Source organism: Anabrus simplex, chromosome 6 (assembly GCF_040414725.1).
Source record: "Anabrus simplex isolate iqAnaSimp1 chromosome 6, ASM4041472v1, whole genome shotgun sequence".
Lineage (NCBI taxonomy): Eukaryota > Metazoa > Arthropoda > Insecta > Orthoptera > Tettigoniidae > Anabrus > Anabrus simplex.
Window position 1 is genome coordinate 212,775,982 of NC_090270.1, and position 18,168 is coordinate 212,794,149.

At 39.4% G+C, this 18,168-nt stretch overlaps 1 protein-coding gene across 1 annotated transcript in view; it reads left to right on the forward strand.

The window, feature by feature from the left end:
* Positions 1-18,168, forward strand: part of LOC136875662 (tubulin beta-4B chain) — a 43,792-nt gene that overhangs the window by 7,227 nt on the left and 18,397 nt on the right. The window contains exon 3 of the mRNA XM_067149208.2: positions 4,142-4,497. Within this exon, the coding sequence (XP_067005309.1) occupies positions 4,142-4,497 (356 nt within the window). The remainder of the gene's footprint in view (positions 1-4,141; positions 4,498-18,168) is intronic.

Here is an 18,168-nt window from a genome sequence, read left to right on the forward strand (position 1 = left end):
CTGAGAATCCCGTAGCGAAGCACGGGTACATCAGCTAGTATTACTATAAATATGTAAAATTAATAACAGTATCGGAACCACAATTCAATATTTCTCATTTTCATTGGTCTACAAGTAAAGGAATGAAATGTATAATTACATAAGAATCCAGCCCCTAGCAATCACTGTCGGAGTCGTTCATTTATTACGATCCATTCAATGGTATTCTGTTGCTGGTTTGTGCCCCACATTTTTTCTTCAGTCTCAACTTGTTTTAAACACATTTCTCAACATTGAGGTGTCACGAATTCAGTCCCTTCCAGGAACGGTTTTCTTTCTTCCACAAGGATGAAAGTTTTGTTGTTATATTGTTGTTGCTGGGACAAAACCTATGGGATAATATTTTTGGAGATATAGTGGAACCTTGGATTGCGAGCATAATTTGTTCCGGCTACATCATTGTATATCAAAGCAAGTTTTCCCATAAGAAACAATTGAAAAGCGGATGATTCGTCCACAATACAAAAATATTTATTCGCATACCATTTCTAAAACAAAATATAACATAAAATAAATTAAAGTGCACTTTTCCTGACAATAGAATCATTGTTGGTGTGAGGGAGATGAGATGACATGAGAAGAGTTACTGTGTAGCACGAATTTCACTAACGGAATCATTGCTATCTGTTGGCTCACTGGAATTGTTTTCTTTTCTTGCAACTTTAACAAGGAACCTGTCTAAAGACTGTTGCTTTTGCCTCTTTTGAGGATTTCACGAAAAATTGGCATTGCATTGTCATCGAACTGATTCATCGCTCGCACTGCTACAGCTTTATTCGGGTGGTGTTTTTCTACAAAATTTTGCAGTTTCCCAAACTTTTCACTTCTCCCGAATCTCAGTTGAAGTGAGAGATTCCATTGACTTTTTCCTCCTTCTCTTCACTGCACAAGATCTCCACAACCTCCTCCTATTGTTTGCGATGCAGGTCCATCTGTTCGTTGGTCAGTTCCTGGCTGTGTTCTTCCACCAGCTCTTGAATGTCCGTCATTCAGCTCCAGCTCCATAGTCTTCCCTAAGGACACAATTTCATTGACAATCGGCAGATCATAGTCACCAACAATCCCCTCAGTTATGTCCAAAAACAGTCAGACCACACCTTTCCCCAAGCGGAAGTGAGAGTTCTCTTGGTGACACCATCCCAGGCTTTATCGATGGTCTTCAGGCAGTTCACGGTGGGGAAATGATTTCTCCCAAACTCGCGGAGGGTAAAGTTTGTTTCTTCGGTCATTTCCAAACATCACTCAAATAGTGCATTGGTGTATAGCTTCTTGAAGTTCGAAATGACTTCCTGATCCATAGGCTGGAGTAGTGGAGTAATATTGGGAGGAAAGTAATTAACCTTAACGAACTTGAATTCCTCCAGTAAGTCGGCCTCAGGCGTTGAGGATGAGCAGGAGGATTGTATAACCAGCAAGACTTTGAGCGGCATCGTTCATCCATTCAACAAACGAACAGGAGGGGAAAATGTAGGCACACGTGACGCTCGTATTGCGGAACCTCACTTGCTTATCACGTTACCATTTATTTAAAGTGTTTGCTCGTCTTACAAAACACTCGTATACCAAGTTACTCGCATTCCGAGGTTTCACTCTATACTGACCCGCAGCACATACATTATGAAGAGCAAGAATGCCTCGACAATATTTCACCTTAGATGATAGAACCCTACTGGCCAAAGTTCGAAGCTAAAGTATTTCACATAGGTTTTGTCCCGGCAGCGTCGATATGTCACGTGGTTCTTTGCTTGGTTCTGCAGACTTTCGGTGAACAGTGGTATGGGTGGAGAGGATGAGTCGTGCTGACCACACAGCCCCTCATAATCTGCAGGCCTTCGGGCTGAGCAGCGGTTGCTGTGCAGGCCAAAGCCCTTTCAAGGGCGTAAGTGCTGTGGGGTTTGGTAGTGGTATGGGGGTAATGTTAAAACTTGCCTTTCCAATTACAATCTGATATCAGATACTTGATACGCTGCAAGAGTTCCTACCACTCTGTAGGATGGCATTAACGAACTTCCAACTTGATACTGTTCTATTTGTAAAGTATTCTTTTCCCGTCCGAATACTTAATCATATTCCCATTTCTCCACGATTGGTTTGGCAGTTTTTCAATTGTAACCGAAGAGGCTCCAGGCTTGTCGACGAACGGTTGTAAGAGTGTAGACGTGATAGCCTTTTAACTCGACAGCAAGAAAGTTCATATAATTGTTACCATTGATGCTTCCATGGCCTGTAAGTATAGACATGATACAGGCTTTATGAGCTTATGGCCCAAAAAGCCTACATCATGTTCATATAATTGATTCCAGCCAGAATGGAGCCTCACACCAGCCAGCCTGAAGGGGTTAATATTGAAAATATGAAAATCGAACATCCGTTACAGTGTGACCGTGGAATGGTTTTATTCAAAAGTAATTGCCAAAAGTGCTAATACATTTATCTCGCTGGGAGATGAAACTATAGATTCTAGTTTTGTAGAAAGAGGTAGGTGGCTGATGGATCCATAACTGCATCCACACTTGCACTTCAAATCCTGTTGTAAATCTTCACAGTAAAATAGAATCGTTGGCATCCTTGCCACTGCTTAAATCTGGTCAGAAATTTAGTCCTTAATGCCACAGATTGTCCCTCTTTAATTTGCCTGTTTCAAACTGCAGAGAAAGTACAGTACTACAAGTTTTCTGAGACGTAGAATTATTTAAGTGCTTTGAAAGAAACTCAATGTACAGATTTTCCGCACAGCATTGTACATAGGAAAGAAGTATGAAGGCCTTCGACTATCTAAAGCTGAACGGGAATTCAACCTACAGCACATGAATGCTTAAAACACACTCAATAGTATTGCTAATGATTGAACTGCATGAAGAACAATTTATTAAATGATGCAAATTACCACAAAAGGGACTGGAGTAAAGCTGTATAAGGAATATACTCCCAACAAATGGGTGGAGTACCATCACTGTCTTGACATGTAGCAGATGGTGTGAGGATGTGAAAATGGAAAGTTTCCTCAGAACTATCCCCAATAGACAGCAACCTCTTCTTGCAGATGTTGCCGAGAATAAAACATTGGGTAACGTGTTGGGGAACTGACCTTATGGTGATGCCATGAGAAACTCTCACCATCATAAAATATTCATTGCTGAAGAACTTCGTGGAAAGAATTGTACAGTCGACGAAGAGGTTCGTGGCTTGTCGAACGGTTGTACGAGAAGCCTTTAAACTCAACAGCAAGAAAGTTTACGGTATTGATTAGTTGGAATGGAGCCTCACCAGCCAGCCTGAAGAGGTTAATATTTAAAATATAGTAATATCTACACACCTGGAATAGAATTCTACAGGAGTAAGTACCATTTAAAGATATGGCAGTATGGGGTTTGATCATAGGGGTACATGGCACAGTAAGTAGTTTTTTTTATATTATTATAATATATAATTCGCTGGGGTCATCAAGGGACCATGTTAAGTCTTGTTGCATTTGACACTGAACTTGGCCTTCTTTTAGAGCTCAAATTTCCCTCGTGAGTGGACCTGTTTACGCTCCTCCGTCCAACGGGCACCGTGTCTTCTCTTCGGTTGCTCATCTCGGTTTAGCCCGTTCAATATTTTGTTGCGGAAGCGATCTCTGTTAAGGGCGTCTTCAATGAGGTCTTCTTTGGTGTTTTTAAACCAGGGAATTGTGGTTTTGAGGTTTGAATAAATAAAGTCAAAGATCTCTTTAGATAACTTTATTCTTTTCAGATGACCGTAAAATCGTGCCAGTCTTTTTTGGATTGTCGGTAATTTTCTCTATTATTATTCTTATTATTATTATTATTATTTCTGGAACAGATTTGGCTTGCAAAAGTCCAGGATCCATGAACAGGAATACAAGGTGATTAAAATAGAAAACCCTATAAATTTGAGACTATCAAAAGATTAGCCTCCCCAGACTCTCAAATTTTCTATTTAATAACATATTAGTAGATTATAGAATGTGCATATCCTTTTATAATCACCTTATTCGTGTTTATCTGTATATTGGATTTCATTATTTTTATTTTTGTGCTGTTTCTCAGTTTGCCTGGGAATTAAGTGCTAACAGTTTATATGCATGTGATTTTAACAGGTGGAAAATATGTTCCTCGAGCCATCCTTGTGGACCTAGAACCTGGCACCATGGACTCGGTCCGTTCGGGGCCTTTTGGGCAAATCTTTCGCCCTGACAACTTTGTGTTTGGCCAGAGTGGTGCGGGGAACAACTGGGCCAAGGGTCATTACACTGAAGGAGCTGAGCTCGTGGACTCTGTATTAGACGTCGTGAGAAAAGAGGCAGAGAGCTGCGACTGTCTTCAAGGGTTTCAGCTAACTCATTCGTTGGGTGGAGGAACTGGTTCTGGCATGGGTACACTCCTCATCTCGAAAATCAGGGAAGAGTATCCTGATAGAATCATGAACACTTTCAGTGTTGTCCCTTCTCCTAAGGTGAGATACTTCCACGTAGTTAAAATTATTTGTGCAGGGTAATTCCACATGAGCTCAAGACAACATTTTATCAATTTCAACCTCACTATCTCTGGTTTTTATGAAGTTTGGTGTGCTGAACACCCGAATTTATGGAAGTCACCCTATCGCCAAGCACTGCATTGATGTCCCTTGGTGTCCTTGAATCAACAGTAGGCAGCTTAAAACTCTTGACATTCGCTGACTCAAGGGTTTTCTGTTTAGATACTTTGTATGTTCATATTATTATATTATTTTGTAAGAGATTTTGTCAAGAATGGCTGCAAATGCTATTTTACAAATCACCCTGCTTAACTGCTTATTACTGCTTATGACCGTGCGGTGCTGTTCAGGTATTTTACGGCCACGCTACTATCCTGGAAATACTGTAGTAGTGCGGCATATGCTTCAATGTCTAAAACTGCTGAACCTTTTAGTGTGCACCATAGTGGAGTTAAGGCCACCACACACAGAAAGCTAAGCTACGCTATACTATGCTATGCTAAGCAATGCCAAGCTGTGGTGTGCTATGACACGAATAAAAAGCTAAGTTAAACTATGCTAGGCAGCACTTTTGTCTCTCTGTTGTAAATAATCAATTGCTCTCTCTGCACTACTGCTCGGTGGCATGATTTTTTTCGAAGGGGTTCGACTGGCTGAGTTTGTGTAGATGGAACGGATAATGAATCTCATATGTGATGGGGAATGTAGGTTATCACATTCTGGACTCACGCAGTCATCTGGGTGGCTACTTCAGTTATCTCTTAACGTTGATATGTTTCCTGCCTGTCAGTGTTTGAATGTGTGCTGTAAGGAAAATTAAGCTATTAATACACATCCAAACTTATATTAAGAAATGACACGCGGAGATATGTTTATGGAGAACGAGCATATTGAACTGTCCTCGTCCTTGTCTCACAGGCAATTATTCATGTCATTTTATTAGTGAAATGTTTATAATTTCTAAGCTGCAAAACATAACAAAGCGAGATGTTATTTTCTTATAACCTCGAATGACATGCGTTTTAAATTATAATATACTCAAAATATAACTTCACTTATAATTTCATCATTTTTTAATATTTTAAAAATATTTCAAATATACTGATTGTGATATTTGCTTTACGTCGCACTGACACAGATAGGTCTTATGACGACGATGGGATAGGAAAGGCCTAGGAATGGGAAGGAAACAGCCGTGGCTGTAATTAATGTACAGCCCAAGCATTTGCCTGGTGTGAAAACGGGAAACCATCTTCAGGGCTGACGACAGTGGGGTTCGAACCCACTATCTCCCGATTACTGGATACTGGCCGCACTTAAGTGACTGCAGTTATCGAGCTCTGTTTAGTCATACTGCGTGCGTTAAAATGACAGAAGTTTTTAAGTTCTTTACCTAAAACAATATATACTATCATTTCACCTTTCACGTTCTTAGTAACTGTTGATATATTTAAGAATATGGCATACAGTTGCAGAACAGGCGCTTCAACTGTATCTGCTAAATTGTAAATAATGTGCGTAAAGCCTATGAAAAAAGTATTCTTCTCAAACAATTAGAACTGTCAAAATTGTGATTATATAGCTAATTTATAAATGGTAGCCTACTTACAATCAATTTGAAGTACTGAAATTTTCTGCCAACAGTTTTACTTCCTTATCAAGTCTCTGTAGTAATTTGATGACTTATCATAAGGGCCGGGATATCTTTTCACCTCCTCAGTTAGTCGTTCTTCTTTTGGACCGTTATCCATTGTATTAAAATATCGAAGTACTACCAGAAGACACTCACACAACACGACCAAACACACACGACAGCTCGCCAGACCAACTTCTCAGAAATGAAAAAAGCGCATGCGCCAAGCTAGCTACAGCCAAGAAAATCGCCTGCCTAGCGATCTGTCTAGCTTAGCTTAGCTTGGCTTAGTATAGCTTAGCACAGCGGCCTGTGTGTGTCATCGTACTTAAATGCATTGTGAGCGATATTTTTCACAACACCGCGTGGCTTAGCTTAGCCTAGTTTTCTGTGTGTGGTGGCCTTTAGGCTGGCAACTGGAACTTCCCGTTCTAGCCTCATTCTCAGCCTCCTCCCTGAATTGGGAGTTCCATGTTGACAAAGAAGACGGTAGCATATACATCTCACGTACATTGCCAAAATTTGTGAAATGCCATAATATACAACCTCTTTATTACCTAATGCCAGCAGAAGTCAAACTGGCTAAATGCCACACAACCGGGCGTGGTTCTAATTGATAGCTTGTGTTGAGAGTTTGATGTGGCTATCAAGTTGTCTTGAGTGGACCTCTAGCGAGGTACCTCAGTGGCTAGTTTTGCGGCCAGATATATGAATAGATCTACTGAATTTCACTGCATCATCGTTGCACTTTTTATACTAGCATTTTTTTAAAAATAGGGTGCAACCGTTACACGGATAATTATTTTAATATCAGTATTGGTATTGCTCAAATTTATCTGTATCTATAAAATAAGAGTTTTGCTTGTACATTGCTCAGATTCTGAAAAGGATGGTATTTGTGTATCGGTCATTTTCACAGAAACAAGGAAATGCACTTTTACTTTTCTGCAATTTATGTACGTACGTACATGCATCACGAGAAAACGGTTGAAGAGAATTTAATGAAAATCGGTATGTAAAGTTGCGGAATGAGCCATTACAATCTAGGCTATAAATAATTTTATTTACTCTTGAGTGAAATGGTAGTTTAGGAGAAGGCCTAAAATTTAATTCTTATATATTTATTTGTGGTCGTATAGGTAAATACTACCAGTGTTGCCAACTTAGCGGATTTTCCGCTGAATTTGGCAGAATTATAAGACTGTCTGCGGAGAAATATATCATTTAGCGGACAGCAGATTTTTTGGCGGAATTTAGTGTTTTATCGATTTCGCGTTTTTTAAAATTTGTACTCCAGTCTGTCTCAGAGCTATTCCGTATTTCTTGTCAGGAACTAGCAGTCACATGAGGAAAACATGTTATTTGGATTTGATGTTATGAGATCATCGTATCATAAATTTGTAATGTGTAGGGAAAGGTTACTTATCTCTTAGTTGACGAATTTATTTAATCGTATCAGAAACATACATTATACTTACAATAATAACAGGACAATAACAAATCTGGTACTATAATCATTAATCATTTCTGATAAAAAATGATAATAATCGTATGGCCTCAGCTACCGTGTGCAGACATTTCAATTTGATGCCATCTGGCTGTCTGCTCGTCAATTTCGACGTTCCGTTTTACTCTAGGCCCCCACTAGATGGCAGACCGAGTAAACCGAAACTCTCTTGGCCGTCTATGGCTGAGATTTAATGAATTTTGTCGGGTAAACACGAAATGTGTCACCAGAGATCTTTTACATGCCGACATCGTACGACATGGAGTGTCGAATGGACTTTTTTCCGCCCTTCAAAAATCAGACTACCTCTGCCGGGTTTGAACCCGCTATCTTGGGATCCGGAGGCCGACACTCTACCGCTGATCCACAGAGGCAGCTATCATTTCTGATGATGGCAGGTAACGATGTGATTTAAGCTCTCCATAAATACAAAATTCATACAAGATGAGTATTTCAGAGTCAGAAGAAAACTAAATGTGGAGGCCTACAGTATTGAAAGCTCATAAAATTGATCAACAATAACATTACATTGACCATTGTTGTGATATTCTTTGTCTCTTATGCTGCCACTCATATCTGATGCGAGGAATTAATGCTGCGTACAGTGTAACAGCCTGCCTGAATATTGGCAGAAAATAGCTGGGGAGTTGGATAACCTACTATCTTTACACACTGCTGACTGAATATTTCTGCCTTTAAAGATCCTCGCATACACTCTCCCTTTGTTCATTAATGATTCTTAGAATGTCCTTGTAATCTGTTACTTCCTTAAAGTACCTATACATACTTTTCCATTTTTCACTAAAATTTGTATGACTACCCATTATGCTTGCCATTATATCCTTATAGGTGGGCCGGCACAAGGTTGCACTTGACAGTTGTAAGTCATGTTGGCACCACTACAAAAATGAAACGAAGAACGTCACCCGTCAATCAGAATCACCAATCCACTACTTTTTATGTCAGATACAGTTACGCATTTTATTCATGTTAATTCGTATTTAATTCCGTATAGTGTTCATAATCTTTTATTTGCCTACACAAATAAGAGCATTTAAAAGATATTATAAAGTTTAAGGGAGCTACAAAATAAATACGAACTATTTTCAGTTGATTGTTGTTGGCAATATAGGTAGTATAGTGGTGCCATCTATAAGTAGCTTGACTACTGTACTGAAGTGTTGCCGTTTTGTCTGTCGCCGCTAGCACGTGGTCAGGTGTGATTCGCGCGTTTATGCAAGTTTTGTTTTCATTGTGAGATAATTGTGAAATTTTATTTTAACGAATGCAGTGCGATGTCTCGGAAATGACAACATGAAGCGCGAAGTGATAATCCTTTGAGCCGCGGAGTGTCCCTTAATAGTCAGGCATTAGAATTAGTGCGGAGAACTCGTGAGTTTTACGAGAGGGAGACGAAATTCGTACGCTTGTATAGCTCTGTCCGTTCCTGTAGATCATGTTGTGGATCGCATATCTCAAACATTAGGGCTTTCAAAGCGTACTGTCATTCAAACAGGTGTTCGCCTCCAAGAACAGAAGGAAAACGTTACTGGGGTACATAGCAGTAGCAAAAACGGGGCTGATAGTAGGGACTTGTTTCACAGCACTCCGGGAAAGAAACGAATTAAGCTATCTCCTGTAACAGGAATTAATTCTTTCCAGGCTGATGCAATACGAAGACACGAGTACGATTTTTACAGCTCAAAGTCCCTTCTGTCATTGTTATGGACAATGCACGTTACCACTCCGTAATAATGGACAAGACCCCTTCTTCAAGCGCCCGTGTAAGTGGAATGGCTGCAGTAAAGAAATATCCCAGCGCATATGTGTATGACTAAATTAGTCAACACCGGGCGAGTTGGCCGTGCGGTTAGGGGCGCGCAGCTGTGAGCTCGCATCCGGGAGATAGTGGGTTCGAATTCCACTGTCGGCAGCCCTGAAGATGTTTTTCCGTGGTTTCCCATTTTCACTCCAGGCAAATGCTGGGGGTGTACCTTAATTAAGGCAACGGTCGCTTCCTTCCCATTCCTAGGCCTTTCCTGTCCCATCGTCGCTATAAAACCTATCTGTGTCGGTGCGATGTAAAGCAAATAGCAAAAAAAAAAAAAAAAGTCGACGAGGTAGCGAAGGAACAAGGGCACGAGGTTATTAGGTTGCCGCCGTACCACTGTCACTTCAACCTCATTGAGTTGGTACGGTATGGGGTGAAGTAAAACATTACGTACGCACTTATAACAAGTCCTTCACAGTTACTGAAGTGGAAGGACTGTTCCGGGAGAGTACTGCTCGAATGGGTGCGGCTTTGTGCAGGAAGAAATTTAGCCATGTCGCAGCATTCATTAATTCGGCAATGGCAATACATGGCATCATCAGTGACTCTCAGGAGTTGATGATCTGCCTAGACGATGATGACAGTGACAACGAAGGCGACGGTAGTGATGGCAGTGAACTGGAGGGTATCGAGCCTCTGCCTTTGTGAATCAGGTATGAAAATACGGTTTCTGAATTTTCGTAAATTTTATAGAATTTACTTGAAACATTTTGTGTTAGCACCGGTGTATATTATTCCAACATTTATTGGTGTAGGTGTATATGAAGTGAGATCCTTGTCGGCCGATTTCTTCCGTGTTTTCAAACATCGCGATAGTAAGAGCTTCGTAGTATATTTATCTCGTATAATTTTGTGTGATGAATAATCGGTGAGTTGAAAGTTCAATTTTTGTCGGCAGATTTCATTTGTATTGTGTATCATCGCGATGACATTAAAAACATTTCTCCCATGTTTTTAAAAACCCATGTGTCGTGCAATCAGCTGTTGTTGCAGCGGCAACATCGCTTCGTGCGCCATTGCAGTGTGACCAATATTGTGCGCAGCTGTCATGTGCAACCTTACGCCGGCCCACCTATAGTTGACTTTTGCTATATTCACTTTCTTAGTAAGTTCCTTCAATTTCTCCTTATTTTCACAGCCATTTTTAACCATTTCTTTCCAGCCTGCACCTCCTTACGCCTGTTGCTCACGGTAAAATTTTCTGTCAAATTTATTGTACAATAATTTAATTTTATATAATTTCTGTTGCTCGCGGTCAAATTCAAGTTTTTTTTTAAATATAAAATAGGACGTTCTATTCCGTAAAATTAATTTTACGAAAAGAACCAATCAGCGAAGTTGACATCACGATGGTGCTGGCGCTACGTCGTGAGAAGATTGTGAAGCTTGATTGTAAACAAACACTTCTTTCTAAAATGGCAGGAAGCTCGATTGTAAACAAACACTTCTTTCTAAAATGGCAGGAGCCAGGTGGACTAAGGAAGATGTTAGTGATTTACTGGACGAATACAAGAAATATCCATGTTTGTAAGAGGTTAAAACGCCACTTTACCACAACAGAAATGCAAGAAGAGGCAGAAAACACAATCACCGAATTCCTGTATGAACGCTGGTCTTTTAACTTCAACTAATTTTCGGCCAAGGACAGCAATCCTCTACCTTCTCTTTTGATCCAATCCCGAATCGAGCATTTCCTGGCATTTCTTTTCTTCTTTTTTACCACTGTACAACATAAAATTGCAGCTAAAGCAGCAAGTTTTGTTTTGTTTGTTGGAGCCATACTCTCAAACAAACTGTAAGTTCTTGGTTTAAAAGTTTATCTATTGATTGCAGCACATATGCATCTTGGTTCAGAAGTGATTCATAGATGGCCATCCTGATGCTTCCGTAGATTTTATAAAATAATTTTACCGTGAGCAACACAACTTGTTTTCACCAAATTTTTATAAAATTAATTGTACAACAAATTTTACGAAACATTTTACCGTGAGCGATAGGCATTAGTCTCTTTATCTGTTATAATATAGTGGATCTTTACCATTCCTTACCACCTTTAAAGGTACAAACCTATTTTCACATTCCTCAACAATTGCTTTAAAGCCTATGATGTAAGTAGATATGATTGCATTGTAGTATCCTGTTTAAAGCATGAATTACTGTATTTTATAGCTCAGAAGTATTATTTTTTCGTCAAACCTGTTTAGGTTTTTTGACGCAGGTTAGTTTTACTGTTGCCCCTTTTCAAAAGTTGGCAGGTATGTGGTAGCACAGGAATGCTAGTAGGAAAAGAATGTCAAAGAAATGGTAGGCGGCATCTGTATTCAAAGATCTCAGGATGTTACTGTACCAAGTGCGCTGCTTTCTTCGTAGCAGATACAATTGAGTCGCTGAGTGTCTGTGTTATAACTCAACTTTTCCCACATCTGAGGACTGAAAGGTTTTGAGTTTTGTTAAATGTAAATTCATGCTTTACAATATTTCATTATTCATTTGATGAAATGTACAAATGAAATATTCAAATTAGGTTAACTAAAGACAATTTAGTTATTTGTACCTTAAATTGTTTTCTATAGATAGTCCTGCATTGATGCAGATGTATCTGCGGATACAAACTGTATGGCAGTGCGTATAATTTTGCTGATCATCTCAATAAAGACGTTTATTTATTTTCACTTAGGTATACTGTTTTTGCTTGTGGTTAGGTGATCCTTTACATTGGTATGAGAGATGGATGATAAATATAAAGAGCCCTGAGACTTAAGTCGTAAATCTGACCTAAGCCTAACTGGCAATTAATGGAAGGAACAAAGGGCAGTATGTCGGTAGTTGTCGCAAGGTAAAATCCCGCATAAACCACTCTATGGATTCTGGTACCAGTATCAGGCCTATTGTATTATGTTAACAGATCCATCGGTTTCAATACCTTGGGTGTAATATACTGTAGTTAAATATTTAAATTATCTGCGGATAACCATTCGCGAATGAAGTGCGGATTTTATGTATCCGTGCAAGACTCTATCTATAGAGTACCAGTGTTCCTGTTGGCAATTTGCTTATAGCGAAAGGTAATAGGTACAACTCAAAAGTTGTACCCCTCTTTTTATGTTTTGAAGTTCAATAGAATGGAAGGAATAATCTGTGTTTTAACCTCAAATATTACTGTACAATTTAGTTGTAAAATAATTATTTACAAAACAGTATTGTAAATGCAAAGTTGCACTAAATGGCTCCTATTGCATATTTTTCTCTCGTGGATTGAGCTAAAATAATTGCGTTTTTAAATGGTAGTGTGCTACTTACTCAGTGCAGATTTAAATTTAAAGGGAGCAAGAATAGCATTTGGAAATCCTCAGTAGGCACAATACATGGAAGAAAATAAACATCTGATCTCGTAAACTTAAACCTCGATTAATTAAAAATGCTTAATTGGCATGCCAATATTCTGTTATTCACTTTTTGTGACTAAAATCATAGTATCATTAAAAAAGTTATAACCTACACTTCAAATCTGAATGCAAACTTCTCTTATTAAGAAATTTGTTTATTTGATCATTTCCCATTATCCAGCTGTAGCTTGGTAGGGGCAAATATGGTTCCTCTCCACTTTCTTCAGTCTTCCCACCACTCCAACACTGTCGCAGTCCAGGTTTCTTTCTCGAATACTGCGTTGGATTGTGTCCTTTCATCTCAATCGTGGTCTTCCGTGGCATCTTCCTCCTTGCATTTGCATTTCCATCACTTTCTTTGGCATTCGTTCATCACTCATTCATTTTATATGGCTTAATCATCTTAATAGACTCTTCTCTATTCTATCAAATTTTTTTTTCACTCCCAATTTCTTCCTGGATTTCTCATTCCTTATTTTCTCTTCTAGTTTTCTGTATCGTACTCTTAAAGAACTTCATTTCGGCTGCCTGTATTAGACTCTCATCCTTCTTTGTCATTGTCCAAGTTTCTGCTCTGTAAGTTATGAGTAAGTAATACATCTTGTATATAGTTTATTTTGCTTCCATTGGCACATCTTTGTCCCATAACAGGTTTCTTACACTATGATAGAAACAGTTTCCAGCTTGCATCATCTTACTAATTTCAGCATCCAGTCGAGCATTCTCCATTAATTCACTCTTTTGGTATTTGAGCGTCTCCACTACTTCCAGGGGCTTGTCTGCAAGTCTAATCTGACCTTTCCCTTCTTTCTTGTCTCTAGTCATAAGTGTTTTACTCTTTTCTACACTTATTTTCAATCCACACTCTTCAATCTTCCCATTCACCACCTCCAACTGTTCTTGAACATTCATGTCCACTTCCTCCATATGCTGCTTTAGCTGTTTTCATGATGTCGTCCATTACTATTGTAAACAGGATTGGTGATAAACCACTTCCCTCTCTCGGCCCACTAGTGATTTTGAATCAACTTGTCCTGCCAACTTGTGTTTGCACACAATTACGACATTCACGATCATGTTTATTAATCCCTGTCCAGTTTCTTTTAGCACCAGACTGTCCCAAACTTTAGTCCTGGGGACACTGTCATAATGCCATCCTATCATTCCCGTACACCCATTGCTTTTTCATTAGTTGTCTCATAATGAAAATGGGCTCTGTTGTTGACCTTCCACTTCTGAAACCAAACTGATATTCCTGTATCTGATTTTCAACCCTCAACCTTATCCTCCTTTCCAATATTCTCTCCATTATCTTAGCAACATGGGATATCAGAGTAATTCCCCTGTAGTTTTTCAGTACTTTCTTGAAAATTGGGATGATTATTCCTTTTTGCCAATCCTCAGGAACAGTCCTGAGAACTTCATATGTCCTGTAGGCCTACAGCTCCAGCTGCCTTTATAATCTCCAATGAGATTTCATCTATTCCAGCAGTTTTGCTTTGATAACACCTGGATATTCCGGTTGTAAAAAAAAAAAAAAGGAAACATTACTAGTACTTGCCAGCACATTTGCATAGAGTTCTTGATTTTTGAACGTAAATAAATACAGCAGAAGTCGGTTATAGCGATAATTCACAACAGCGGAAGATTTACTCGCTATGGCGGATTGTCATATCTGATTTTTGTATAAAAGTCCGAAAGCCCCCATAAACATTACAATCAGTATGAAACGGCAGTTTGTTCAAAACTTGCATTTCTGCGGATATTATCCACACAACGGCTTACTTGTTTATTTTTCAAAATCCGATACTACGTGAAAGTGTATGTTTAATTTCATTCTTGAAAATTAACAGTATCGTATTTCACTGAATCCTTCAAAAAAATGTAAATCGGGCTCAAAGTGCTTTGTAAAATCATATGAATGCCTTTGTTGTACAGAACACATTTTTACTTCTTTTAGACGCCAAACATTGGATTTAATTATGCCACATTTTTTTGCGGCTGCACAATTATTCTTTATTTCTTCGGGTTTAATGATCATTAACTTAAAATGGGCATAGTACTGAAGAGAACCTGTTGAACATTTGCCGGCAATACCTAATCTAAATGGAAATTCTAAGTTCCCATGGAGGGAATTAGATATTTTTCCACCAATGGAGCATATCAAAATCAGATAAAAAATTAGATGTGTGGCTTTTCTGGCGTTTGCTCTATTAACCAGCGTTTTGTGTTAGGTCTGACACTAGACTCTTCAGAGTGGGATGTGTCAGACCCTACCCACTGACGCTGGGGTGTATGCTGGTTAATACAGCAAACGCCAGAAAAGCCATACATCTAATTTTTTATCTGATTTTGATATGCTCTATTGGTGGAAAAATATCTAATTCCCTCCATGGGAACTTAGAATTTCCATTCGGAATTGCTAGGCGGGCATTAATTCCATTGTGGAGTTTTCTCCTGTATGCAGTTATCAGACTGTGCCTGTTAAATAGGCTTCTGATAAGTTCACCTGCATACACCCCAGCGTTGTGGCCTCATTTAGTTCTATACCTCTTATCTTTAATTCGTTAGAAACAGTTGTCTAAGGCTTCGGCCACAGTGCGGGCGGCGAGCGGAGCGTTGCCGCTGTCGAAAAGTTGAAGAGTGGGGAGGAGGGAGCGCCTGTGTGGACATCTAGCGAGAGTCAGTAAGCGGCGCGGTGTCTCCCCTGCACGAGGTGATTAAATAAAGACAGTTTCAAAGGTTTCTCGTTTGTCTCTGCTTGTAGAATTTTTTAAATCTAAACTGAAGAATTCGACGCAGGACTAAGAGAGAATTTCGTAATCATCCAGTAGGTAAATAAATAACGTGAAATGCGTGGGGAATTGTATCATTTATATGGAGAACTGAATTGATTTCCTGCTAAGATTTTTCAAATATATAACTTCTATGTCCATTCAAACTTTTGACTTCTGTGTAAAACTTAAAGCGCGATTGCAGAAGCAAGTCACCAAATTCCAGAGACCCATAAAAGTCAGATGTAATGACGAACACAAGTTTTCATATCGGCAATATATTACAAAGGATAATAATATTAATTAAACAATAACAATAGGACGTAAAATAATAATAATAATATGATGCATTAAAGACAATATTGTTTATGCCCATAACCGTGATTAATTTTTAACTGAATTTATCTGGTACATTTAAGATCGTTCCAATCTCTTTCCAGGCTTCCCTTGTCGCTGTTAGGTTTTCGAAGTTGTTCTCTCTGTCGTTCCATAGGAAAGTTCAGGTTTGAACTTCAGAAATTAACACTTTCATCTCCTCTCCTTTTAACTCACGAACAGTCATTGCGAGCGGCGCAGCTGATATCTCAAACAGGAGTGAGCGGCTGGCGGCAGGCAGCGTTGTCCTTGAGCCAACTTCCCCTCCAAAATGACGCGCCGCTGGCACTATGGCCACATGCATTTGCTAACGCAGGTTTGAGTCTCATCTTTGCCGCCACGCAACGCTCCGCTCGCCGCCTGCACTGTGGCCGAAGCCTTAGTCTATCTCTATTTCTCTTACCCTCCTTAGCAGAGTCCATTATTCTCCTAGGTAACCTATCCTCCATTCGCTGTCTATAAAACTTAATAATTTTACTAAGAGTCAGGGACAGTAGACGCGTTATAACTGTGCCACTGAGTAGCTGTGGCCTTCCTAAGAATTCGAAGGCTCTCATGTTTCGATGCCATTCTGCATATTTGAGAAACATTTTTGTAGAGGCTAATAGAATATCGTTCTCTCTTCACTATTTCCTGAGATCCAGTTACGTTACACACAGGCACTGTACAACCGGTTATCACGGCTAGCGATGTATAATAGAGGCGGTTGTTTGTCAACGAATTCTGTGTGTGTGTGCGTGCGGGAGTGAGAAGCGGCGTGGTTACCGCAGTAATTGCCAGTGGTATTCATTACTGTTAGGCCGCGAATGCAAGACAACCCTTCATTTTCACGTGAGATTCTGGGGAAAAATCAGTCTTGGATTGAGAGAAATACGGTATCACTCAAGAGTTTCTTCTTCAGATGGTGTCACCTAACCGTATGTGTCATGAAAACATTTGAAACACATGTAGAGAAATGAGTTATCCTCGCTAAAAATTTACATGTGAATAGCCTTTCCGAAATTTAACTAGACGTGAGAAAATATGAACTATCCTCTGAAATAAATGATGTACGGTCATATCTTGATGTGTATCACATTCTTACTTAATTTCAGTATATAACCTTAAAATTAAGAGGTCATTTACTTCAGCCGTTATTTTTAACAAGTTAACTGCTATCGGCCATGTTATTTGCGCATTTATTATGAAAACTTTATCCTTTTTCATCTTGAATTTTCTTCAGAGTACAGCAGTCGTTCGGTATTACTAATAGACTCCATCGCCTTCGAATGTCGACGAGAGAACTCGCTAGTGGCCATAGCGAGAAGACGATACCGAAGATAATAGATTGCATGCAACATAATCGCTGGGGTGCACAAATATCGGCAACAGAAAAATCTCACGCACTTAATCGCTCGTAATGATGGGTGCATGCGTGGTAGGGCTCTCGTAACTGAAGGATAATACTCGGTTTAATATGGGAATTTTGAAGTGACAGCAAAACATTGTCGGTATAATGGGGTTCTCGTTATATGCCGTACTTGTACAGCGAACTTTTACTGTACTTAAAACAACGTACCCATGTGGCCTTGGCGCTGTCACTGGCACGTTTCAGTATAGAGGAAATAGACTTATTAGGAATGTGTGTTCACTTTTTTCGATATTGTCAATTTCCAATTATCGCTAGCCTCGATGTCACTGTCTTTCTTGGGAGCATCTAACAGGTTTATCATTTTGTTCTGTGTCTGACAGTTGTACATTTTCAGTTCCTGGAATTCACTAAACTTAAAGGTAATTAAAGGTACAAAAATAAGTGCTACACGAGCAGGAAAACATTTGGCTCACATCCAGCAATGTGTTCTCCAGGTTATGTGGTTAAAAAAAACAATTAAGGCTAGTGAAATAGACAATAACACTTCATTACTTGGTCACAAAGCAACGCCAATAACATGGCCCATCTTAAAAATCAGTAAGGAGAACATCTGAGGTGTGAATCTGTTCCTCAATGGAGCACGTATAGTGTTTCACAGTATCTGTACCTGGGCACCATCATTGACGAAGCAGGGGACAATTTGCAAGAGATAGGGTTGCATTGGAAAAGCGAGGAGTGTTTTCAACTCGGTGAGCTCAACCTTAAAGAATCATGACCTTACATGGATACCAAA